This window comes from Phasianus colchicus, unplaced genomic scaffold, assembly GCF_987193195.1.
Source record: "Phasianus colchicus unplaced genomic scaffold, bPhaCol1.hap1.1 HAP1_SCAFFOLD_43, whole genome shotgun sequence".
Taxonomy (NCBI): domain Eukaryota; kingdom Metazoa; phylum Chordata; class Aves; order Galliformes; family Phasianidae; genus Phasianus; species Phasianus colchicus.
Window position 1 is genome coordinate 1,321,349 of NW_028325223.1, and position 25,583 is coordinate 1,346,931.

Here is a 25,583-nt window from a genome sequence, read left to right on the forward strand (position 1 = left end):
ATATGCCATTTCAGCAGCGATCGGCACCTGCTGTTTTTCTGCTCTTAGCAATCCTGCAACAGAAGGGTCCTCTGAGAGACCAGACAAGCTATACAGCTGTTTAATGCCCTCCATCTCCAAGGCAGCTGTACTGAAAGCCCACCAATACTCTTTTTGGGTCCTTGAAGTGCTATCTCCCAAAGCAATCTGGAGCAGGGATGCACAGAGGCTCTGGGCCAGTCACAATGGTAATCATAAACATTCTTTTGCCACTCATTTAGTTAGGCTCACTTTGGCCTCTAGCAGAGTTAACTCTTGTGTTCCCCTGTCACTCCTGAAATACAAATCGGTTTTGTTCCTTTATAACTTGATGGCATTAGAGTACATTGTGCACCAGTGTCAGCTGGAGCCTCCTATTTCCGTGGCCCTGATGTGCCAGGCCATTGAATCCATGCAGTCCAATAAACCCAATTGCCCCTTTCCTCTACCTAGCCGCAGGCAGGGCTCCTCGAGTTCTGATTTATGTATTCATAACTCATCTTTTGTGTGTAGAAACCAGAAGGCGCACTGACAACCTCAGAGATAAGATCAGTCCATCAGGCTCACTGGAAAGTGGAGCTGCCATTTTCCTGGAAGGAGCCTTTCTTGTGATTGTTTTCCTTTGCACTTCACATACCCATGCCTGTAGGGCTGAGGTGGGTTTTGCCATCCCACATCCTCATACACTCTCCATGGTCACGCAGGTAAAACCACAGGATGGTACATAGCTGTTACCTTGAAGCGTGGGGCGAGTGACACTCTGCACAGTTCCAACGCCATTTGTGCTATCCTTTTTTTTTTTTTTTTGTCAATCATGAAATCCCAAGCTGTGAGGTGTGGTTGACACGACCATGGATGGGAAGCTGGACGTGAGCCAGCAATGTGCCCTCACAGCCCAGAAAGCCAGCCGTACTCTGGGTTGCTTCAGAAGAAGCATGGCCAGCAGGGTAAGATAGGTGATCCTGCACCTCTACTGTGTGCTGCTGAGAATTTACCTGGAGTACTGCATCCAGATGTGGAGTCCTCAGTACAGGGGAGACATGGAGCTGTTGCAGCACATACAAAGAAGGGCCACAAAACTGATCCACAGAATGGAACACCTCTCTTACGAGGACAGGCAGAGAGGTGAGGCTGTGCAGCCTGTAGAAGAGAAGGCTGCAAGGCAACCTGAGAGCAGCCTGTCAGTATCTAAAGGGGAGCTACAGGAAAGAAGGGGACAGAATCCTTAGTAGCTTCTGTGGCAAGGGCAAAGGGAAATGGCTTCAAACTCAAAGAGGGTAGATTTAGGTTAGATATAAGGAAGAAGTATTTTACAGTGAGGGTGGTGAGGCACAGGCAGACATGGACCACTGATGTGGTTGATGCCCTGCCCCTGGAGATTTTCCAAGTGAGGCTGGATCAGGCCCTGGGCAGCCTGATGGAGCTGTGGTGACCTTGTGCACTGCAGGGGAGTTGGGCTAGATGACCTTCAGAGGTCCCTTCCAACTCTAAGGATTCTATGATTCTACAATTCTAAGACTGGGCCAAGTAGGAAGGGGTTTGTTGGGTATGCCACACTCCCTGCTATTCTCAGGCTAAGGGCATCGCTGAACACACCAACTAGTTGGTTAAGTTTCTTTCAGAAATACTTGAATCTGGGTGGTGTTTGCAATTGTATAATGCTGCCAACCAATTAACTAATAGATGAAGTAGGGGTGGCTGCCTCAACATGAAAGCCATTTGTCTATCTGTGAATACAACCATCCTAGAAGTTCATACCAAGCCAGGAAAAGATCCTATGGGATTTTGCAACAACCTGTACTGCTGAAAATGCCTCAGATTGGAGCAATATCAGTGGTACTATCTATACCCAAAAATCGCTAAGTGTGAGAAGCAAGAAAGTGTTTGGTAAAGTTATCCTGAATAAGCACCTGATAGATGTCACCTTTTTAATGCTTGCAATCAAATGTGACTGAGTGCATTTTCTTTCCTTTTGTGTCTACAGGAGACTTGAATTACCCACATGTGGACAGACGGACCTAGATTTCAGGATGACCCAGCAGGTTGAATAATGATATTAATAATCATAATAATGATACTATGTTTTACCATGGTGCAAATACAATCCTCTTTCATTTGTGTCCAGAAGGGCCCAGAATGGCCATGGGCCTGTGAGAGGCAGATTGTTTTTTTTTGCGGTGGAAGTTTCAGTATTTTCTGTATATAGCATAGGATAAGAAACCTTTTACAAAGAAAACTCCTGAACAGAGTCAAGTTGAGACTGGGGCGTTTCAACCTAGGAAGAATTGGTACACGCACTAAGGTAAAGAAGAGACAGAACAAGTGAAAATATTGTCCTTCTATCACAATAAAAAGTCCAGAATATTCCCATAGACAATGGATTGGTAGCAGACATTGTGTGGAAGTGTAAACGTAGCTATGGAAGTGTAATGTAGCTATGGAAGTGTAATGTAGCCATAGTGTTAGAAGACTGTGAGCCTGAGATGTTCAACCAATGAGTGCCAGGAGAGGCTTTACTTGTGTCAGACCCAGGGTACATAACGGGATGGATTTTGCTGACTAGTTGTACAATTTCTCCCTGGTCAATAGGAGCTGTGCGCCCATTATTGCAATAATGAACAAACTGCTCTTCACAGAGATCTTTGCCTGATTAGAAATTGTTGACCTTGAGCATGTTTCTTACAGTATCTAAGCGTAAGATACACTTGCTGCTGTTATGAAGATCTGTTTTGAAACTTGCTTGCCTTCTAGCCAATGGATTTTTAGTGGAAATGTCCTGAATACACGTGTTAGACTATAAAAGCCTTGCATGGGAAAATAAAGGGGAATTTTTGCACAAGAACCCTGTGTCGTGTTCCTAGTCTGTGACAAGCAGCCCCTTGTCTTATGGTGCTGGCAGCAGCGAGACAAACACTGACACACTGGTACATATTGCCTGTTCCTGCCTGCTACCTCATTGCTACTGGGTGCCACTGGATGCCACTGTGGAGACAACAGGACTGCTCTCAATTCATGTGAGACCCGAGGGCTGCCAGGAGTGTAGAGGTACAAAAGGAAAGCATGGAAGTGGAAAGAGAGCAGCACTCAAAAGACCACATCTTGCCCTTGCCTTGATTGCCAAGGATCGCCGCTTCGGAGCTGGTCCAGCCAGAAGCGCAGCGACTGATGGCGAGGTACAAGGGGGTTTCGGTCGGTTCCCTCACTCAGGGATCCCGGAGAGAGCAGAGTAGCCGGGCAGCTCTCGGCCGGGCAGTTCTCGCGAGAGCGGACGTCGCGGCGGGGGCGTTGCCAGGGCAACGGTTCCGCACCCACCCCTTCTTGCTTTAAAAAGCCTCGGGGAGCGACGCGTCGCTGCCCACCAGAGAAGGTGTGTGGGAAACACCTGGGCTTATCTGTCGAGGAGATTCAGTAAGCCACTCCTGCACGGAACTCCCCAGCAGGGACGGTTGTCATTGCCAGGGTGAGTGATAAGTGCGGGGCTCCTGTTAACGACCCGGCAGCGGTGCGGGGCAGTGCCAGCACTACCGGCAGCAGGGCGGGCCTGATCAGGCACACCCCGTTAAGGCTATCTAATAGTGTTGGTGTGCCTGCTGGTTGGCAATGCCTGCACCCCGGAGGAAGGCTAATAGCACAAGAATTGTGGAGTCCCAGGCGGAAGTCCCATGCTCCCGCAGAAAAAAGACTGCGGCCAAAAAGAGTGTGGAGACTCAGACTGAGGCCCCAACGCGAGATGCTAGTACACAGATCGCTGGCTGTCATGAGTGCCAGAGCCTGGCCTTTGCAGTGCTGGGTGATGACAGTGGTAGATGTATAAGATGTGACCAACTGCATGACTTACTCAGCCTTGTGGTTGACCTGAAAGAGGAGGTAGAGAGGCTGAGGACCATAAAAGAGTGTGAGAAGGAGATTGACTGGTGGTGCCAGTCCCTATCGGCCCCGAGATCTGGGCGCATAACTGAGGCATCATGTGGAGCACGTCACCCCCCCTGCCTCGTAAACAGGTGGGAGAGGGGAAGCGGCACATGGGTGAGGGGAGCCGGTGGGCTGACGGTGCTGCAGTGAGCCTCCTGTCCTCTCCTCCTCCTATGAACAATTCAAGAAAGGGGGAGGAGTGGAAACATATACCGGCTCGACAAAGTAGGCGTCCCCCATCCCGACCATCCTCGGCTCCCCAGGTGCCTCTGAGTAATAGGTTTGAGGCCCTGGAACTCGAGGGAGAGGTGAGTGGGGATGTAGGGGGAGGTCAACCTGTGAGGTTGCCTTGGGAAAAGCACTTGGCCCCACGCCTCAAGACTGCCTCTGCCCGGAAGGACAGAAGGGTGGTTGTTGTAGGAGACTCCCTGCTGAGAGGAACGGAAGGTCCTATATGTCGGCCTGACCCTACCCGCAGGGAGGTGTGCTGCCTCCCTGGGGCACGGGTCAGAGACATTTCTAGGAGACTTCCTGGTCTGATTCGCCCTTCTGATTATTACCCGTTATTGATAATCCAGGCTGGCAGTGACAAAGTTGCAGAGAGAAGTCTCAGAGCTATCAAGAAAGACTTCAGGGGACTGGGGTGGGTAGTCGAGGGAGCGAGTGTGCAGGTGGTGTTTTCTTCCATACCTTCAGTGGCAGGGCAGGATACCGAGAGATACCAAAAAACACACCTCATAAATAAATGGCTCAAAAGTTGGTGCAAATCCAGGGATTTTGGGTTTTTCGACCATGGGGAAACTTACTCAGCACCTGGCATGATGGCAGCAAATGAAAGTAGTCTGTCTCTGAGGGGGAGGAGGATCTTAGCTGAGGAACTAGCAGGACTCATTGACAGGTCTTTAAACTAGGTATGAAGGGGGAAGGGAGCAAAATCAGGGATGTCGAGCTTGAGCGGGTCATTCCAGGGCTCGTACCGAACCTGCTGGGCAACGACAGTCAAGTACGAAGGGATGGACTGGGGCAGGGGGGTGTTGGGGATGCTGCTGTTCTAGGGGAACCTAGACCATCTATAAAGGCGGTGCGACGGAAAGCCGAGCTGAAGTGCCTTTATACTAATGCACGCAGCCTGGGAAACAAGCAGGATGAGTTGGAAACCGTGATGTGCTTAGAAAATTACGACCTTGTTGCTATCACGGAAACGTGGTGGGATGGTTCCCATAACTGGAATACCACCATTGAGGGCTATCAGCTCTTTAGAAGAGAGAGGCTAGGTAGGAAGGGTGGGGGAGTAGCCCTCTATGTCAAAGAGTGGATAGACTGTGAGGAGCTTCCTCTGAGAAACAGTCATGATCAGGTTGAGAGCCTGTGGGTTAGAATTAGGAATGGGTCTAACAAAGGCCAGCTGGTGATAGGAGTATACTATAGGCCACCTGATCAAGGGGAGACTGTTGACGAGGCTTTCTTTCTTCAGATGCGGGAGGCTTCGTGCTCACGGGCTCTTGTCCTGATGGGGGACTTCAACCATCCGGATATTTCCTGGATAGATCACATGGCGAGTTGCAAGAGGTCAGGAGGCTCCTGGAATGTGTTGATGATAACTTTCTGGTCCAGGTGTTGGACAGACCGACCAGAGGTGAAGCGCTGCTGGACCTGCTGCTCACCAATGTGGAGGAAATAATTAATGGTGTTAAGGTTGGAGGCAGCCTGGGTTGCAATGACCACACTCTGGTTGAGTTTGTGATCTCGAGAACTGTGGGCCTGGTGAAGAGTGGCATCAGGACCCTGAACTTTGGGAGAGCAAACTTTAAGCTGTTCAATAGACTGTTGGCCGAGATCCCCTGGGATGCTCTCTTTAAAAACAAAAATGCTGAAGAGAGCTGGTTACTCTTCAAGGACGCCTTCCTAAGAGCGCAAGAACTCTCTGTCCCACTGAACAAGAAAGCGGGCAGAGGAGGGAGGATGCCGGCGTGGCTCAGTAAGGACCTGCTGAGGGAGCTGAGGGCGAAGAAAGGTGTGTACAAACTCTGGAAACAAGGGCGTGCCACCTGGGAAGAATACAGGGATGTTGTCCGGACTTGCAGATGTGGGATCAGGAAAGCCAAGGCGCAGGTGGAACTGAACTTGGCGAGGGACATGAAAAACAACAGGAAGACTTTCTATAGGTACATTAGCCAGAAGAGACAGGCCAAAGTGAGTGTACCTCCTTTGGTAAATGTAAAAGGAGAACTGGTTTCAATGGACGAAGAGAAGGCCGAGGTACTGAATGAGTTCTTTGCCTCGGTCTTCACTTGCAGCCAGGACTCCAGTACTCCTTCCGTCCCTGAGCCCTGCATCCCTACACCTCTGGGTGGGGACTGGGGTGGTAAATCCCCCCCCGCTGTGAGGACAGAGCAGGTCCGAGACCGCCTCATGAGATTGAATGTGTACAAGTCTATGGGGCCGGATGGCGTGCATCCCAGGGTTCTGAAGGAGCTGGCTGAGGTGGTTGCCGAGCCGCTCTCCATCATATTTGAGAAGTCGTGGCTGTCTGGTGTGGTCCCGGATGACTGGAGGAAGGGTCACGTCACTCCCATTTACAAGAAAGGGAGCAAGGAGGACCCCAGGAACTACAGGCCGGTGAGTCTCACCTCTGTGCCTGGGAAGATGATGGAACAGATCATCCTAGATGACATGCTTGATCACATGAGGAAAGGGCGTGTGATCCGAGACAGCCAGCACGGCTTCACCAGAGGAAGGTCATGCTTGACCAATCTGGTGGCCTTTTATGATGGAGTGACGGCATCGGTGGACAAGGGAAAGGCGACCAATGTCATTTACCTGGACTTGAGCAAGGCCTTTGACATGGTCCCCCACCACATCCTTCTCTCCAAACCGGAGGGATGTGGATTTGATGGGTGGACCACTCGATGGATAAGAAACTGGTTGAAAGGCCGCAGACAGAGGGTGGCCATCAATGGCTCCATGTCCAGGTGGAGGCCAGTAACGAGCGGCGTCCCCCAGGTATCTGTCTTGGGACCGGTGCACTTTAACATCTTTATCAATGACATCGATGACGGAATCGAGTGCACCCTCAGCAAGTTTGCTGACGACACCAAGCTGAGTGGTGTGGTTGACACGGTTGAAGGACGGGATGCCATTCAGAGGGACCTCGAGAGGCTAGAAAGGTGGGCCCGGGTGAACCTGATGAGGTTCAACTCGGCAAAGTGCAGAGTTTTGCACTTGGGCCGGAGGAATCCCAAGCATCCCTACAGATTGGAAGGAGAGGTCCTTGAGAGCAGCCCTGTGGAGAAGGACCTGGGGGTCTTGATAGATGAAAAACTTAACATGAGCCAGCAGTGTGCCCTTGCGGCTCGGAAGGCAAATGGGATCTTGGGCTCCATCAGAAGAGGGGTGGCCAGCAGGGACAGAGAGGTGATTGTTCCCCTCTACTCTGCTCTTGTGAGGCCCCATCTGGAATACTGCGTCCAGGTCTGGAGCCCCCAGTACAAGAAAGACAGGGAGCTGTTGGAGAGGGTCCAGAGGAGGGCCACGAAGATGATCAGGGGACTGGAGCACCTCCCCTACGAGGACAGGCTGAAAGAGCTGGGCTTGTTCAGCCTGGAGAAAAGAAGGCTGCGGGGTGACCTCATTGCAGCCTTTCAGTACCTAAAGGGAGCCTACAAAGAGGAGGGGAATCAACTCTTTGAAAGGGTGAGTGACAGCAGGACAAGGGGAAATGGTTTTAAGCTGAGGGAAGGGAGATTTAGGTTGGACGTCAGGGGGAAATTCTTTACGGAGAGAGTGGTGAGGTACTGGAACAGGCTTCCCAGAGAGGTTGTGGATGCCCCGTCCCTGGAGGTGTTCAAAGCCAGATTGGATGGGGCCCTGGGCAGTCTGGTCTAGCATTAGGTGGAATGGTTGGTGGCCCTGCGTGTGGCAAGGGGGTTGGAGATTCATGATCCTTGAGGTCCCTTCCAACCCTGGCAATTCTGTGATTCTGTGATTCTGTGAAATCGCTAAATGGTGCTGCAAAAGAAGGCTGCAACAAGGGGCACAGCAATGGAGGGGTTGTGCACGAAGGAAGCAAAGCCTCATGCAAACTGGAGGGCTGCGGGGGGTGGCACGCTACTGGGGCCAAAGCAATGGGGGGGCGGGGTGGGGAAGGGGAAGCAGGAATGGGATCTGGTGGGGGGAGGAGGAGGAAAGCCATGTGGCTGAAGTGTGCAAGATGGGATGGTGCGTTTGCATGGCAGGTGGAAGGGTGGTGGGCTGCACTCGTGTGTGTGTGGCACAGGGGGTGGAGCAGAGTGCAGTGGCCAAGTCCTCCCTAGGCAACGTCAGGTGTCAGCAACAGCAGGAGAACCTCCAAGTTCCACTGCCTCCAAGAAGAACAATGCCAGGATGGCAGCTTGGTGGTCCGAAGCTGCATAGTTTCTACTCTGGACCAGCAGTAGTGCAGCAGCTCATGGAATGCCACTGGACAAATCAGGCCGTGCGCTCTTTGTTAATCTCTAATTGTGACTATTTTTTATTGACTACAACCAAACATGGAGTGCCAAGTTGGGTGGCACTCAGAACGCTGCCCTGTAACTCTGCGTGCTGCAGCCGCTGCCTTCTGATGCTCTTCCTCTCAGTCCTTCAGCTGCAGCTTCTGCATCATCTCCACAAGGGTGTTCATTGCGGATGACTGGAAAGAAATAAGGCAAGTATAGAGATAGGACAGAAACAATCTAGGGCGATCTCATTAAGAAAGTCTGATCAGTAAACCTTCCAGAACGGCCCCATGCAGCCCAGCACGTTCCTGCCATTCAGGTCACTGACATTCCTTCCCATAACACGCTGTCTATGGTAAGATTCATGCTCTGCTGGGGGAACGAGGTCCCAAAGGTCGCAGTGCCCGACATGGCAAGGCTCTTTATCACAGAAAAACCCTCCAGCCGTTACCAACAGTGTCCTTCTCAAGCCAGAGGAAGGCATCCAAGCTCCCCTAGGCAGCTGTCACTGACAGTGTGATTTCCTTAAACATACAGCTGGGTGTTTTTCTATTACATTGCTTGCCTTGGGATTCTGCAATATCTTTCATGTCTGACAGGCAGAGGCACTGAGAACAACAAGAGCCGTGTCTGTGCTCACCAAGGACTCACCTCTGCACGTGCAGCGGCAGCTCTCAGAGAAGCCTTCTTCAATTCCACTCTTCTCTCTTTTCGTTGTCTTCTTGCTATAAAGCAAGAATAAAACTGAATTCGTTCTGTCAGCAGCAAAACTGCAGAAACATGGGTACCATAAAAACAGATGGCAGAAAAAAGACAAAGGAAATTGGAAGCCTCTCAGTGAATGACATTTCCAGTGGAAAGGTGCAGAAGACTACCATGGAGTTAATGAAGTCGGGGTTACATACTGTGGCACCTCACTGCCTTTGGACTTTGTAGGCTTCAACTCTTTTCCCCTCTGCAGAGAAGGAAAAAGCAAAGCAAACCCTATGCAACTTCAGTGTGCTTGATAAGGGCAGCACCTACCCTACAGGGTGGGTACCACAGCACCTTCTTACCTCTTAGCTTGGAGCTCCGTGCTGCAGCAGGCCCAGGCTGTGCTGCTGGAGCCGGCACGCTGTCTCCGCTCTGACCCCTCGCTCTTTTGGTAGCAGGCAACTGCGCTGCTGTTTGCTGCTCTTCTTCCAAGCCCTTGCGTTTACATCCAGCCAGGGACTTGGAGACAGAGCGGGGGCACGCTGCAGGGGAAGGTCTTCTCCCTGAGCTGGGACCTGCTGTTGTAGGAAGCCCTCCAGCCTGGAGATGAGCTCTCTCAGAAAGGACTTCCTGCACCGCTTTCGTGTAGATCTTTCCATTGGGCTCAGCACCTATCTCTGGCAAGAAAGAAGAAGCAAGAAGATATAACAAGAGTCCAATACTACTTTCGGTCTGCAAAATGGGTCACAATGCTAGCACATCTCATCTGCAGTGTTCACAGTCACGGATCTTAGGATCGTGGATGAACTGTGGGTTTGTATTTCAAATCAGCACAGGAAAGGTAACTATAAGTCCCGGGGATTAAGACCCCAAGCAACACGCAGTGAGAACAGTCCCAGGAAGAACAGACAGAAAGCCTAGTTAGAAAGACAGTGCACCAAACCCAGATGCCTGTTGTGCGTCTGTACCTCTCTTGGGTGCCATGTCATGGTCTGTAGCTTCCCCCTGCCTTTCTGCAAGGCTGCGCTTCAGAGGAAGGCCACTGGCATCAGCTTCTGACAGAAAGGAAACAAGAAAGACATGAAGAACATCTCTTTGGAGGAAGACTTTAGCACAGTCAGACACAAATTTCTGGTCTTCAAGCATAGTTTCTTCCATTTGCCTTTCTGCTGATTCAACACTGTGCCATTTCTGCAGTCAACACAGATCTGCAGTGTCCTTTCCTCTCCATCACACACAGCCCTGCATGCAGCCCTATTTAGAGGCAGGTACCCACACCACAGCTCACAAGAGCTGCTTACCTGCGGAGGCTTTCCGCTTCCCCCCTTGCCCAGCACCATTCCACAGACGCGCAGGCTCCGTCCCTACAACAAAATACAATTTGCTGATTTAACAGAAACCAGTAGCCTGTAGAAGTATTGTCCTGTCAGACCAAATCCATCCCCAAAACAACAAAAAACCAAAAGTCTCATTCTTGCTCAGATGACAGCAGAAGAACCCCAGCCTCCCTGACAGCTCTACATTTGACAGAGCAGAGGTGCATCACCAAACAAAACACTATCAGGTGCAAAAGTTGAGACACATTTTGTGGCTCTAAAAGGAATTCACTCGACTCTAAGCATTTATATGCAGACTTCTGCCTCACTGCTGCCACCAACTGCCGCTGTCGGTCTCTCCAACACTTCCACAGTGGCTTATTTGACATCCCCTGCAGCACTGCATCCACTCAGAAGTAATACTCAAAATTCATTCCTCCATCCTTCATAACAGAGGCCTCAAGAAACTCACTTTTGCGTGGCAGTAAGGACGCTCTGTTCCCATCGCGTCCCTCTGCGCGCTGCAAGATGCGGTTGGATCTCCGGCAGCCTGCTGGCTGCTGCTCCCAAACACGGGGAAGCGCGCTGCGCTGCTTCTGGGGAGAGAAAGGAAGAAACGTCAGTGGGAACGGGCAGCCAAGGTTTGCAGAGAGGTTCCAGATTGTGCCAGAGATATTATCAGAGTGCTGAGAGATTAATTATCACTAAGGGAAAATACAGCCTAAGCCATGTCCACGTCATTAGCCCAGACTGTCAGCAGGGAGCGCAAAATCCAAGTGGTTTTTGAGGTGACAAAGGACCAGTAGGGCTCCTCCTGCTCCACCCCTTCCCTTAAACATGGGAAAAAGAAAGAAACATCAAGCAAAGGAAACCCAGCCATACCTTTCCTCTCACAGAGCAGGAATTAGAACCACGGTCATCTCCTTGCTGAGCCATGATGGCTGAAGTGTCAGAGGAAGACTTGCAAGGTCTGAGGGTTCTCTCCACAGGAACCTCCTTCGCTCTTAGAAGGAGCTGGCTTCACTCGTTCTTCAACTGCCTTGATCTCCGAGTTCTCCTTTTGGACAGGAACCCTTACAGAAAGTATCAGCAAGTGAAAAATCATGAGGAAGAAGCATTTTCCCAGCTTTCTTCTGCTACGCAATGTAGTCTCTTGAGGAGGGCAATGCATGGACCTCAGCTGTCTGCAAGAATTGCCCATCACTAGCTGCAGCTTGTGTCTGACTGCCATGGCTTCTGTCAGCAAGTGCCCCCAGGTCCCCTTTTCCCCCACAGGTGTGCTGACCGTCCATGTGCCCAGCTGAGCACCCGGCTCTCTGCCGTGACTTCAGCGCGGTTTGCTGAAACACCTGCTGGGTATGGCACACCAAGCAATCCATGGAGCAGTGAGACACAAGTTGCACTCTATGAAGTCTGCACTCTGCTTCCTTTTTTAGGTCTGACATGAAGGTGGGGGCCTGGCAGCAATTTTCCAGGGGAGGAATGACATTTCGTCATCCTCACCGAAACATGGGATGGAATCTCAAGAAGAACATGTTTCCTCTGGAAACAGCCATTCAGAAGGGCAGCGCTGGAGCTGAGAACTCCTCCCCAGCCCAGCTTTTCTGCTGAGACACCACTGGCAACCACCCAGCACCAAACCCAGCTCACCTGGTCAGCCTGCTCAGTCTGTGCTGTGCCCAGCTCACACACACCGCAGTGGTGCTTCCAATGGGCTCTCACAGGGTGATCTCTCTCAAGAAAAGCACAGAGCTCAGTCTCCGTGTGCAGCACGCTCACGAGAGCACCAGCTCTGCTCACCAGCTGTGGCACAAACGCTCCCACCCCAGCAACCATTGTGACCTCAGAGAGTGCCTGCATCACTTCTGTGCTTTCATCATAAGCAAAGGGAGTGGTCACCTCCTAGATCCAAATTTTAGGAAATCAACACCAGGGTCACCCAGTGGGGTGAATGGGGTTAACTGAATGGGGGTTAATTGAAGTAAAGCAACAGAGAAGTGAACATGACTCTTATGCAGCCCAATAAAAACTCAATATGGCCTCGTTGTGGTCAGTAGAGTCCCAGAGGAACTAGTAGGAACTGGGAGGAGTGCACACCAGTATAGACCAGAAAAGTCCAGTATGGCGAAGTAAAAACCAGTAAGGACCAGTATGGCCTCAGAGTGGTCAATGGAGTCCTATAGGAATCAGTAGAAACCAATAGGAAGGCACATCTGTGTGCCCTGGGGCCGGAGCTGGCCTGTGCCTCTGGCTTTGGGCCCCAGGGCTGGTGCCGGCCTCTCGGGCTGCAGATGTGGCTTTAGGCCCTTGGCCTGGTTCCGGCCTCTCGGGCTGTGGCTGCACCTTCAGGCCCCGGGGCCGGCGTAGGCCTTTGTGGCTGTGGTTTAGACCCGAAGCTGGTGCTGGCCTCTTGTGCCTGGCTTTAGGCCCTGGAGCCGGTGTCAGCCTTTCAGGCTGTGGATTGAAGTCCTGGGGACAGTGCCGGCTTCTCCAGCTTCGGCTTTAGGCCACAGCAGTGGTGCCAGCCTCTCTGGCTGTGGTTGTGGCTTTAGGACCTGGGGCCAGTGCAGGCCTCTCCAGCTGTGGCTTTGTCTTTAGGCCCTTGGCCTGGTTCCGGCTTCTCTGGCTGTGCTTCAGGCGCAGGGGCTGGTGCCGACCTTTCAGGATTTGGCTTTAGGCTCCACAGCTGGTGCCAGCCTGTTCGGCTGTAGATGTGGCTTTAAGCCCCATCTGGTCTGGTGCTGGCCTCTGTGGCTATAACTGTGGCATTATGGCCCAGGGCTGGTGCTGGGCTCTCTGGCTGGGGCTTCAGACTTCAGGGCCAGCGCAGACCTCTCTGGCTGTGGCTTTATACCCCAGGACTTGTGCCAGCCTCTCTGGCTGGGGCTGTGGCTTTATGCCCCAGAGTTGGTGCTGGCCACTCTGGCTGTGGCTTCAGGTCCTGTGGCCACTGCCAGTCTCTCTGGCTCTGTTTTTAGGCCTCAGGGCCAGTCCTGGCTTCTCTAGCAGCATCTTTAGGCCCCAGGACGTGTGTCAGCCTCTCTAACTGGACTGTGGCTTTAAGCATTTGGACTGGAAAGCACTCTATGGCCAGGCGCTGCTCAAATACTGGGCCTCCATTTCCTCCTGGGCATCCACACGTGCTCTGAGTCTCCTGCAGCTTTCTGCAGGGTTTGTAGCTTCCTGCTGAGGAGCTCCTCGTGTTCTTCTGCAACTGCCCCCCAACATCACTACTGCCTCCCCTGGTACCGTACTGGGAGATGCTTCAGAGTCCATTAGCCTGCACTTCCTTCCTCCCATCAGCAGCTGCTCCTACACAAACCTTCATTCACACTGGGATGCCGTCCACTTCTAGCACCAGCTGACCTGCAAGACAGAGGATTAGCACAAATGCAGAAGCCCAAGGCTGTGCCACCACCATGTGCTGCAGCCTTGGGAAGTCAGCTGCAACTGCAAACTTTGTTAAAATTAAAACAGGCACCGTAAATTAAGCATGACTTCTGAACTGAAGTAATTGCCACAATCAGAAATAAATACTGAAATCGCTTACTTAACTGTAGGTGGTTACTTTTGAATTCTTTTGTTTTTGGGAAAATATGAACTTGGAATTGAAGGATACAAGAAAAATGAGGAGCACTTGGCAACTCAGGCAAACTGAGCAGTGCAGGGAAGATTGTTGCATTTCTTCTTCTCCTGGCCCAGAAATGAATTTTCCTAGCTTAAAATGAAAAGAGAAGAAGAGCCTGACATAGAGTAGACACAATACAGTCTCACATCACAGGTAGAAACTGGAGAGCTCTTGTGGCACAAAGCTCAGGACTGTAGAAATTAAGGTTGCCTCTAAGCTTTAAAAGAAGATGAAAGACAAGGTTAAATGCAAAACATTAGCAATTCCTGCAGAGCACATCACACAGCTGTAGGCACCACCTGAGAGGTAACAGTCAGGTGAGAAAGGAAAACCTTACTATGTGAACACAGGGACAAGCTACTCTCTTCTTCTGGGCCTTTGTTCCCAGTGAGGATTTCCCTCAAGAGCGCTGCTCAAGCTGCTGCTGTCTCCAGCTGTTGGTCACTTCTACCTGCTGGACGCTGTGCCCACAGGTCATTCTGCTTTGGGCAAAGCCTGCTGGCTTAACTCCAAACCAAGGTCACAGGCCACGTTAATCCAGCTGGTTTATCTGAAAGGGCTCAGAAGCCATGCATGGGATCCTTTCTGCTGGTGGTTCTTTCCAGGCAAGAACCTCCGCTCTCAGATCAACAGCCAAGAGCTGGAAGGCAGAAAAAGCTTTCCAATCCCCATGGATGTGGCTTCTGCAAAGACAACAGCTGCCTACTCTTCAGCAGGGTGATGCCTACCCAGCAAAGCACTCAGCCAGCAGATGCCTTTCCTTACACTGACAGAACTGTCCCACATTTGTGCAGTCCTTGGCATTGCATTTCCAATCCAAGTTCACATATACCTCAACCATTCCTGCTGTGTTAGTTTACTTGGATCCCCAGTTGGGGCTGTAGCTCAAGAGGTCAACGCAACAGAAATAACACAACATGCAACTGGAAAACACATCTCAAAGCCGAGAAGAGCCAACTCTCTGACCTTGGGCACAACTGGGCACCAAGAGCCAGGCCTTGCAAACTTGGCTGATCTGAGCATGCGGGAGGGGGCTGGCAATCAGACCAGGAGTCTCCATTTCAATTGCAGTTCCATGTAGAGAAGAACACCAAACAGTAACAGGTGTGAATGAATTCATTCAAAAGCTGCACAATGAGTTTGTTCTTTATTAAAAAAAGCATGCATTCCAAGTCAAAAAGTAACCGCGGGAGTTGATATCAATGGAAGCTGTTCTTATTCCTACACCTCATCCTCTTACCACAACTTTCCTTGCCTCATCCCTTACCCCAGCTCCTGGAAAATGCCCACAGACTTAAAGTCAACTCTCAAATCCATAGGACTCCTTTCACATTACTCCATTAATAAAAGATTGCAGACTTGTTTCATGCACTCAAACTGATCGAGCAGTGGTATCACCATCACTCGTAACACACGGAAGCATCCAAACCCTGAGGACTTTTTTCCCCTCCACCACCAGGTTCTTCTTAGCACACAAGACTTCTCTTGCTCCTATCAAAACAACAGCCAGCAGTACAAAGCAAGCAGCCACCGAGGACTTTAAAAACAAAGCCTGATCCACATAGCATATCTGAACCTCACAAGAGGCCAACTGTAGGCAGACCTGGAGGGGTGACAAAGGACAGCAAGAGGCTCAGTGACAGCATGGTGACAACGCAGGGCTTGCGGGGCCGGATGACAGTCGAGTCCCACCCTCTGTGTGGTGCTCAGTGTACAGGGAATAGTGTCATCCAAGACATGGTGACACACAAGTGATGGTGACACCAGATGACGATAACAACAGTGACAGCCAGGGATGGGGACACTGCGTCATGGCTGTTCCACATCGAGGTCACCTTGTGTCATGGTGTCACCTGAAGACAGTGACACTCAGTGACACCCAATGGCATCCAGTGAAGGTGACACCCAATGATAGTACCACCAACGATGATACCACCAACCCCATGTCACACCCCATGTGTCCCCCAACTGTCCCCCGCTCCCTCCCTGTAATCCTCCTCGTCACCTCTTCAATGAGGATGTCACCATGCTGCAGTTGTGCCACCAAGGCAGGGGGGACAGCTTGGGACAGTCATGGACAGCCAGGGTGACAGCGTCACCAGGCTCCAGGAGCTGTAGGACGCTGATGGGGCTCTCGAGGTAGACGGGTTGGTATGGCCCCAGGTTCCACGGTTACAGTGACAGTGAGAACTTCGGGGACAGGTGGTTGTCCCGGTGCCGACACTGCTGACGGTTGTCCTGGTGTCACCTGGTGGCCTGTGGGGAGTTGTTTCTGTGGAGCTTTGCACGGAGATTTAGCGAGAACCATCCATTTCTGAAAGGAAGTGGCGGAAAAAATACAACAAAATTGACATAGTATTTATTTTAATGGAAACAGATATTTTTGGGGACGATCCCATGGGGACAAAGCAGCATAAGAACGTGTCACTATGTGAGGTTGTCCTCAAAATCCCCATTCGAGAACTCTGGAACACTCCAGGAAACCCTGGGCACCCTCTGGTCACCCCAACAAACCCTCTGGGACATCTCTAGACCCTTCTGGATGAGTCCAGGATCCACTAGACACCCCAAGACACTTCAGGAACATTTCCAGACCCTTCCAGAAGATTACAGGACCATCTGAACCCACCGGAGGATGCCCCCAAAGCGTGTTCCAAGAAGGGCAACACAGCTGGTGAGGGGTCTGGAGCACAGGCCTGATGGGTGGGGGCTGAAGGAGCTGGGAGTGTTCATTGTGGAGAAGAGGAGGCTCAGGGCAGACCATATTGCTCTCTATAACTACCTGAAGGGAGGCTGTAGTGAGCTGGGCTTCGGCCTCTTCTCTCGTGTAACTGGTGACAGAACTAGAGGGAATGCTTCAAGCTGCACCAGGGGAGATTTAGGCTGGACGTTAGGAAATACTACTTCTCTCAAAGAGTGGTCAGGCAGTGGAATGGGCTGCCCAGGGAGGTGGTAGAGTCACCAACCCTGGAGTTGTTCAAGGAACATTCGGATTTTGTGTTGAGGGATATGGTTTAGTGAGAACTATTGGTGATAGGTGGATGATTGGACTGGATGATCTTGTAGGTCTTCTCTAACCTTGGTTTTTCTGTGATCTTCTGTGATCTTCCCAGTCCCCAGTCCTGCCCTGTGCTGGTGTTCTGCAACAAACAGCAATCCAACACACTGTGTCCCTGTAGAATCACAGAATCGTTCACGTTGGAAAAGACCTTCAAGAGCATCGAGTCCAACCACAACCTGAAGTACCCCAACTCTAACAACCCTCCTCTAAATCATGTCCCGGAGCACCACATCCAAACGGTTTTTAAACACGTTTGGGGATGGTGACTCAACCAACTCCCTGGGCAGCCCATTCCAGTGCTTAAGAACCTTCCTGTAGAGAAGTTTGTCCTGATATCCAACCTAAACTTACCCCATGTCTGTGTGTTCTGTGGAACCCCACAGATGTGACAGTGGAGTCTGGTTCTGCACTGGTTTCTCAAAGAAAACCAGCGCACGGTATCAGGAGCGGAGGAGGAAGCAGATGATTCTGCCACTGATGCTGTCATTGCGCGTCCCCCCCAGGACTCCCACAGCTTCCTCTTCCCAGCCCCGCTCAGCTCCTCGCGGGCTGCAGACGCTGCTGAGGCTCTCGCACTCCACAGCCGTCATCTTCTTCTCGTGCTGCCGGACCGCTCTCTGCAGGGCTGCGCTGAGTTCCTGCCGCTGCAGCCAGAACCGCAGCTCCCGTGCTGACGGATGGAGGAGCTCCGTGCCGGCACCCACAGCACGTGGTCCCCGGGCTGCCGGTGGCACGGCAGGATGCTCCCCTCCCTGTCTCCCATCGCCCCTCAGCTACGGCATCCTCCTATAATCTGCCTAAGGACCCTGCAGAGGGCTACAGACAGGCCGATCGATGGCTGATGCCAACGGCACGAGGTTCAACACCACTCAATGCCGGGTCCCGCACTTTGTTCACAACAAGCCCAGGCACCGCTGCAGGCTTGGGGCAGAGCGGCCAGAAGGCCGCGTGGAGGAAAAGGCTCTGGAGCTGCGGGCCGACGCTCGGCTGAACGCGAGCCAGCAGCGCGCCTTGTGCAGGCGGCCGAGAAGCCCGCTTTACCGGCAGCAGCGAAGGCAGCAGGAGCAGGAGGCGATCGCCCCGCGCTCAGCCCCGCCCCGCACAGCGCCGGCCTCGGGCCGGCACCGCGACCGCCTGGAGCGGAACGTCAAGGTGCCCCGGAGCCGCTCGTCTCCAGCGGGTTCCCCACGCCACCGCCGGGCCGCGCCGCCCGCCCGGACGCCCCGCTCCCCCACCTGCCGGCGGCCGCCAGCCCGCGCTCGCTGCTCTCCCGGAAGGCCCGCACGGAGCGGGGCGGGGCGGCGCGGGCCCGGCCCCGCTGAGGTCCCCCACATCCCCGCCCTTCTCCTCCCGCAGCCGCAGCCGGGGCCCGGAAGCGGAGCGGGCGCACGACGGCAGGCATCGCGAGGGCAGCGGGGCCGGGGCCACGGGGATGCGCGCGGTGATGTCGCAATGACGGCGCGCCCGCGGACAGAAAGGACCCCGCGCGGAGCGCCCGCCCCGTTCGGCGCACCGACCAATGGCAGAGCGGAGGAGGCGGGGCCGAGCGCGGGCTCTCCGCCAATGGCGGCTGCGGACGCGGGGCCGCCGCCATGGAGATGCTGATGGCGACGGCGGGATGGAGGAGCCGCGGGGCTCCGCGCGGGGAAAGCGGCGGTCCGCCGCCCCGCGTCCCCGCCGCCGCCCTCCCCGTGCCTCAGGGACGCCGGGCGGTCAGGGGAAGGCGGCGCGGGGGCACCATCCCGTCCGTCCCCCGTCAGAATCCGGCTGCCCTCGGAGGAGGAACCGAGCCGTCCTCCGTCGTTGCGGCGAGGCGCTGCCCGGCTGCGAGAAGCGGCGGCTGACCGCGAGAGGCGGGACCCGCCCGGTGTCCGGGAGCGGCTCCTGGCTGAGCCGAGCAGCCCCGGAAGAGAGGGAGCGATCGCGCGGATCGAGGCGCGTTCGAGCCCGGCACGGAGTCCGGCCAGCGCCTTCGCTCCTCGTTCGGCTCCAGTCATCGGCAGCGCTGTGCTGAGCTGCTGCCCCGCAGCTGCAGTCTCCAAGCGCCGTTTTCCATCTGATGCCGTGGCGACGGTGCGCCCTCCCTCATTGCAGCGCGTGAAGCCATCCTCGTGACGACAGCGCATGCGTGATGGCGTCCCCATGGCGACAGCGCCTCAGCGCGTGCGCCGCTCCGTCGCTGTGGCGCCGCGCCGTCCCCGCTGAGTGACGTCATCAGCCCCGCGACTGAGGAGGAGGCGGAAGTGGGGCGGGACACCCCGGGGCTCCGAGCGCCGCCTCAGCTTCTACAGGTGGGTGTTCCGGGGGGGCCCCGGGGTTAAGGGGGCTGGGGGCCACGTGCCGCTCTGCGTTGGCCCCGCGGGGTCTCTGTGGCGCTCGGGGCTTCCGCTCGGCGGGGGCAGCTGCCCTGTGTTTCCCCGCCTCCCCCACCCCGTGTATTTCACTGCCCTCCTCCCCTCCCCCTGCCACTGGTCGCCCACAACCTCCCCCGTTGCTCTGTGTGACCCCCGGGGTTGCGCCTCCCCTCCCCTTTTTCCCCCTTTCAGTTCCTCCATTCTGATCACTGTAGTCCTCTTCCACCCCTCCTGTCTGTGCCTCCCCCGTTCTGACCCCCGGGGTTCACCTGCCTGCCCCCTCCCCCTCCCGATCCCTCATTGCCACGTGAGCTCAGGTGCCTCACCAACTGCCCCAGTACTTTACCATCACCCAGACCCGCAGTCACTGCGGAGCTTCGTTTGCAATGAGGATCTGGAGAACCTCTCCCAGCCATGGGCAAGTTGCACAGCAATGCATCCATCCCACGGTGAGGCGTCCAGAGCCGCTGCAAGCAGCTCCAGCCTTTCTCGCACGGAATAAACCAACGTACGGAGCGGTGCGGGGGGACAGCCGCTGCCCTCTTTCTCCTCGTGGCTTTCTCCCCGCAGCCTGGCCAGGGCTCAAGGGGAACGAAAGGAGTCGTGCTGTCAATCCTGCTCTAGCACGGGCCTCTTTAGCAAGACTGTCTGCCCAGCCCCTCTGCGTCGGGCTTCATCGGGTAACGAACACAGCAGCAAAGCCACCCTCGGCTCCTCGGGGAGGGCCCGCCGTCCTCGTGGAAACGCAGCGTGACAGCACGCGGGTTCCAGCAGCACCAGCGCTGTGACTTCCTCTGCCCGCCCTGGAGCCGCAGCCCGCGAGCTTTCCCGGCCTCGCACACTGAGCAGCCGAACCTGCCGTGCTGCACGCGGTCCCTCCGGGCAGAGGCCCGCCAGCTCTGAGCCTCGCCCGGCCGCCGCTTCAGCCGTGGGGAACGGCGGCACGCAGGCTGAGCCGGCCGCCATCGGCGCGGGGCGATGGCGAAGGCCCGGCCTCTCATTGGTCAGCGCCGGCGCCGCCCCGCCACCGGCCTCCCTCTCATTGGTCAGCGCCGGCGCCGCCGGCTCTCTTCTCGCTCCCCTTCCCTTCAGCTCCCTTGCGGTGTCTCTCCCCTGCCCCATTCCCGTCCCCTGCCGTTACCTTGCAGCATCTCCCACCAGTTTCCTTCCCTTCCCCTCCCTTGCGGCGTTTCCCCCCAGTCCCCTTCCCTTCCCGCATCTCCCTCTGGTCTCCTTCCCTTCCCTTGCATCATCACCCCGGTTTCCTTCCCTTCTCTTCCCTTGCGGCATCTCATACCGGTCCCCTTCCCTTTCGTTCCAGCCTTTCCCCCTGGTCCCCTTCCCTTGTAATGTCTCACCCTGGTTTCCTTCTCTTCCCTTCCCATGTGGCAAATTCTCCCAGTCCCAATCCCATTCCCTTCTCTTCCCTTACACAATTTCCCCTGTCGCCCTCCCTTCCTATACGGCATTTCCCCACAGTTGCCTTCCCATGCCTTCCCTTCCCTTATGTCATCTCTCCCATTTCCATCCTTTCCCTTCCCATGGGGTGTCTCCTCCTGGTCTCCTTTCTCTTCCATTACCTTGTGGCATCTCCCACCAGTTTCTTTCTCTTCCCTTCCCTTCCTGTTGCCCCTTGTGCAAGTCATGGAATCGTGCACCATTAAGTTTCATTATTACCATCAGAACACGCTGGATGTGAGAGTCACCTTTTTTGCCCCGTTAGTAGGCCATGACAGAATTGGATCTCCTCTGAAAGGACTCTGGGTTCCCACTGCTGCTGTGTGTGTGTCCCTGCATGATCCCTGCTGGATCACAGAACCCACAGGGTAGGAGGAGAGAAGCTTCAGACGAGACAAGGGGCATCGAGGTCAGCTCCTGGACATCAAATCACGTGCCTCAGAGCGTATTCCTCCAGCATCTCTGGATGCTGCCTTCTGACTGAGAGAACCACCAGGGAGTGTGTCATCAGTGACAAAAAATACAAAATGAATGTCTTCTGGTATTGCTGGAATACAAAAAAAGCCAGAAGGGGCAAGACAAGAAGCTAGACGAGGTAAGGGGAGGCCAGAAGAGGATGGCAAAAGAGGTGAGGTGAGATGAGGGGATGCCAGAAGGAGAATCCAAAAGAGGTAAGACAAAAGGCTAGAGGAGACAAAGGGGGATGAGAAGGGGATGGGAGAAGGGGGTGCCAGAATGGGACAACAGAAGGGGGTCAATAAGAAGTGAGATGAGATGACACCAGATAGGGATTCCAGAAGGGGACACCAGATAGGGCAAGATGAAAGGTGAGATGTGATGAGGGGAGGACAGAAGGGGGCACCAGAAGGGGCGAAACAAAAGGCAAGACAAGACAGGAGGTGAGGCGAGATGAGGGGACTTGAGAAGAGGAGTTGGCAGCAAGGCTCAGCTTGAAAAAAGGACCATGAGCCCAGGTCCTTTTTTCAGCCGTAGTTATTTAACTCTTGAATAACTTCCCAAATGCCCCTGGGCTTGGCAGAGTCCCCTGGCACAGGCTGAGCCTGGTTTGCAGCCAGCTCGTACTTCGGCCCCAGGGCATGGGAAGGAGCCGTGGATCAGGGGACAGGCACTGAGTGCTGGGAACCCAATGGCACCGAGCCCCAAGCCACCAAATCAAGCATCTGGTACTTGCCTTCTGTCTTCCAGGACCACCTGGAGATGGTCCCTATATCAAGGATTTGTCCAAGTAGGTATGCCAGAGTCCTCTTAAGTCCTGTGAGGCACCAAGGTGAGAGACCGATCCCTTGGGGCCCTAGGAACATGACATCTGGGGACACTGAGAAGTGAGAGGCCAATGGGGACATGGACAGTGGGGACATCATGGTGACACGGGGACATCGTGGTGACATGAGGACAGGGGGACACATAGAAGCAGGTGGGTGACAGGGACATCAGAATACAGGACAACAAAGACACGCGTCCCTGGCAGTGTCCACTCAGCGCCCTTGTTGCCAAGCAGGAGATCGGGAGTGAATAAAAATCTGGCAGTGGCAGCTGGGTTTCCTTGTCATTTACTGCTGCAAAACCCAAAGACCATGACTTTTAGATCTTTGAAATCTCAGAATCGTGGGGTCTTAGACTCATAGAATGAACAAATCATGGAACCACAGAATCACAGAATCACAGTATCGTAGAACTATAAAGTCAAGGAGTCACTTGGGTGTGACAAGACCCCTACAGTCTCATCAGGAGACACGTCATGTATTTTCTGCTCATAACCAACATCAGGAGTCACCACGTTACATCCAGAAATCTGCATCGTGAATCTGAAACGGCAGTAGTGCTGCCTCTGTCCATGAGGACAATTTGTCCTTAGGACACGCAGCCAGGCAATCAAAAATTTGTGTTGGGGTTTGGAGTCACTGGGCTGTGTGCCTGAGTTTCAGCAGAACAAAAGGTGTCCTACTGGTTTTGTTCCCGTGATGGTCCAGCCTCCTGTCATGGCTTCAAAGAAAGTGACTCTTGTTTTATCCAGATGAAAAGAAATAATAAAACACTGATAAATGGCTCAGAACTGTAAATGGCTCAACGGTTCCTCAAGGAAAAGCGGTGTGCTAATTTTAAGTGTTATGTCTGGCAGAATGGATAGCTGGTCACGGCCTTGTGGGACGTTTCCCATAGATAAGAGAGCTGCTGTGCTCTGAAAAGATCACTTGAATGTCTGCTTTGGAAATTGCCCAGAGAGCAGTCAGCTGGAAGAGTTTCCTTTGGGCTGCTTCTGCTCTGCAGCGTTTGTCAGGGAGCTTATCAGTGCTGTGTTATTTGCTGTATTTAAATACAGACTGACATCACACTTAGGTGAGGTGAAGACTGTTTTTAAGATAAAGGCAAAGCAGGTGGGTGATACTTGGTAGTAACTTCACATTAAAGGTTCCACTCAGGAAAACCCTCTTTGCTGGTTTGATGATATCTAAAAAGGAATCCTAAGTTCTTTGTGACTGTACAATGCTGAAACGTAAAGTGTGATGGGGTCCGAGGTTCTCAGGCTGCTCAGCCAGCAGCTGAGCATGGAATCATGGCTTCTTTTAACTTGGAAAAGACCTCTCAGGTCATCCAACCATTAACTCAGTGCTGCCAATTCCACCGCTAAACCCACAGCCTGTGACATGTCACCATATCTGCATCATGTCACCCTGCTGGGCCCCGGGCTTGTGGTGCTGGGGAGTAGGTGTGGGGACAATGGCATGGCACATCCTTGGTTGGGCTTGATGTTCTTAGAGGTCTTCTCCAACTTAGTTCTTCCGGGATTCTAGGACAATAGGACTCTGGGATTCGGGCATGATATTAGGATTCCCCCCTTTGGGGCTTGGTGCCATTGGGTTCCCAGCACTTAGTGCCCTTCCCCTGATCCCTGGCTCCTTCCCATGCCCTGGAGCCAAGGTAGGGGCTGGCTGCATGCCAGGCTCAGCCTGTGCCAGGGGACTCTGCCAAGCCCAGGGGCATTTGGGAACGTGAGGGGGGTCCCAAGAGAATAAATGCAGTCCTGGCTTCTTGCAGCCTCACCCAGCTCCCAGCGTACAGTGGAAGATGAAAGCAGTTACTGTCATCGTGCTCCTGCTCCTCGCCTCCATGTGCCTCCAGGCACAGGCTAGGGTGTGCAGACGGGTTCTTGGTAACGGGCTGGCTCGCAACCACTTTCTCCTTGGGTTCCCTTGCTTCCTGCTCTTTGGGTCCCCTCTGTCCCCTTGGTTTGCTCGCTTTGGGTTCCTTTGGTTCCTTCTCTTTGGGTCCCTGGGTTCACTTGGTTTCCTCTTTGTGAGTCCTATTGATTCCCTTTCTTTGGGTCTTCTTGGTTTCTTCTCTTTGGGTTTCCTCTTTAGGTCCCCTCTGTCCCCTCTCCTTGGATCCTCTCGGCCCCCCTTCTTGGGTCCCCTTGTTTCCTTCTTTGGATCTCCACCTTCTGGTCTCCACCCCCAGCCGATCCCCACATTCCAGGGACTCCAGATGACATGTGGAAGCAATTGGGTCTGTGGGAACCAGTAGGGATTTTCCCTTTAAGACCAAGGGGAGGCCATATGGGGTTGTTGCGAAGGCATCACCCGCTGCCATATGCTTTCCTATTAACTCCAACCCAAACTGTCCCTCATCCTCCTTCCTCAGCTCCTGGATGACTTCGAGGTGGGAGCAAGCGGAGCTTTTGATTTAGGAGTGAGTACTACGGTGCCCTCAGGAGGTGCCTCCCATTTGGGGAGCCCCAGGTCCTCAGTGGTTTTTGAGGAGGTTCTGGTGCCCACTGGGATCTCCTCATTTCTCCCACTGCAGCTTAAGTTGCTACGAGGAAAGCGGAACTCCCATTCCCTTCCCCCTCTGCTGGCGCTCCCAGATCCCGTGGTTGTGAATCTTCCTATCAAGGTGAGTGACACTGGGGGACCCCTGTATCCTGCAGGGTCCTGGGCTGTGGGGGGACCCCAAATCCCTCTGGACTGGGAGGTGTGGAGGAGATCAAAAAGGATCCAAGAAGAACAGTGCCATCCCTGTAAGGTGCAGGTGATCGTCGTGGTACCATAAGGACCCCATAAGGTCACCCAAAGAACACAAAGGGTTCTGGTGCCATACAGACCAAATAAAGTGACCATAAGGTCACCGCCTGCACTTTGACTTTCAGGATGAAACACTGGTGCTGTCCCCACCATGTTCCATAAGGACTTGATCATCCCTGCATATCGCCACCAGATCTTTGAAAGAACACAGTCTGTTTTCCCATAAAGAAACACCAATAAACACCGCCAGCAAAGCTCCTGCGTCTGTGTGTCCCTCTATTCTTGCATCCATCAGTCCCTTTGTCCTTTTGTCCATGTGTACCCATTATCCCTGCAGTAACTCCATTATTCCACGATTCTGTGATATCCAGTGGGTTGAACACAGTACTGAAGTCGAGGAGATGGCACTGAGTGACGCTGGGGGGGACAGCCCACCAGAGGTAGCACCCAGTGTCCTCTGGAGCCCTCAGCACAATTTCTGACTCCTTTTGGTGCCGTTTGGATGCATTCTGTCCCTCCTGCACTCTCCCTGTGGGGCAGCTGCAGCCCCTGCCCTCTGCTTCCCTCTCCCTCCATCTCTTCTTCCCTCCATCCCTCCCTCCATTCTTCCTTCAATTCCTCCTCACTT

The 25,583-nt window shown here is 53.7% G+C and overlaps 2 protein-coding genes across 7 annotated transcripts; one reads left to right on the forward strand and one right to left on the reverse strand.

Moving 5' to 3' along the window:
• Window positions 1-8,412: 8,412 nt before the first annotated feature.
• Window positions 8,413-17,445, reverse strand: LOC149912132 (zinc finger CCCH domain-containing protein 11A-like). 2 transcript variants are annotated; one of them, XR_016462388.1, is made up of 10 exons: window positions 16,825-17,445; window positions 12,065-16,356; window positions 11,297-11,487; window positions 10,887-11,010; window positions 10,400-10,462; window positions 10,067-10,153; window positions 9,461-9,775; window positions 9,311-9,360; window positions 9,057-9,130; window positions 8,560-8,599 (listed from the first exon to the last, which is right to left on the reverse strand). XR_016462388.1 is itself a non-coding variant. In XM_090132751.1 (9 exons), exons 3-9 carry the CDS (start codon window positions 11,348-11,350, stop codon window positions 8,543-8,545), a joined length of 774 nt encoding a protein of 257 aa, XP_089988877.1. In that variant the 5' UTR covers window positions 11,351-11,487; window positions 12,065-16,356; window positions 16,825-17,443; the 3' UTR covers window positions 8,413-8,542. The 2 variants fall into 2 exon arrangements, 1 of the variants encoding a protein (XP_089988877.1); XM_090132751.1 differs by lacking the exon at window positions 9,311-9,360 and having other exon boundaries at window positions 8,413-8,599; window positions 16,825-17,443.
• Window positions 17,446-17,922: 477 nt separating this feature from the next.
• On the forward strand, window positions 17,923-25,212 carry LOC149912133 (uncharacterized). Of its 5 annotated transcripts, none has more exons than XM_090132752.1 (4): window positions 17,923-19,394; window positions 24,576-24,623; window positions 24,738-24,827; window positions 25,081-25,212. In XM_090132752.1, the coding sequence occupies exon 1, from the start codon at window positions 17,938-17,940 to the stop codon at window positions 18,706-18,708; it is 771 nt and encodes a 256-aa protein (XP_089988878.1). In that variant the 5' UTR covers window positions 17,923-17,937; the 3' UTR covers window positions 18,709-19,394; window positions 24,576-24,623; window positions 24,738-24,827; window positions 25,081-25,212. The 5 variants fall into 5 exon arrangements, 4 of the variants coding, with proteins under 4 accessions (XP_089988878.1, XP_089988879.1, XP_089988880.1 ...); XR_016462389.1 differs by lacking the exon at window positions 17,923-19,394 and adding an exon at window positions 20,783-24,087; XM_090132755.1 differs by lacking the exon at window positions 17,923-19,394 and adding an exon at window positions 20,783-24,068.
• Window positions 25,213-25,583: the final 371 nt, after the last annotated feature.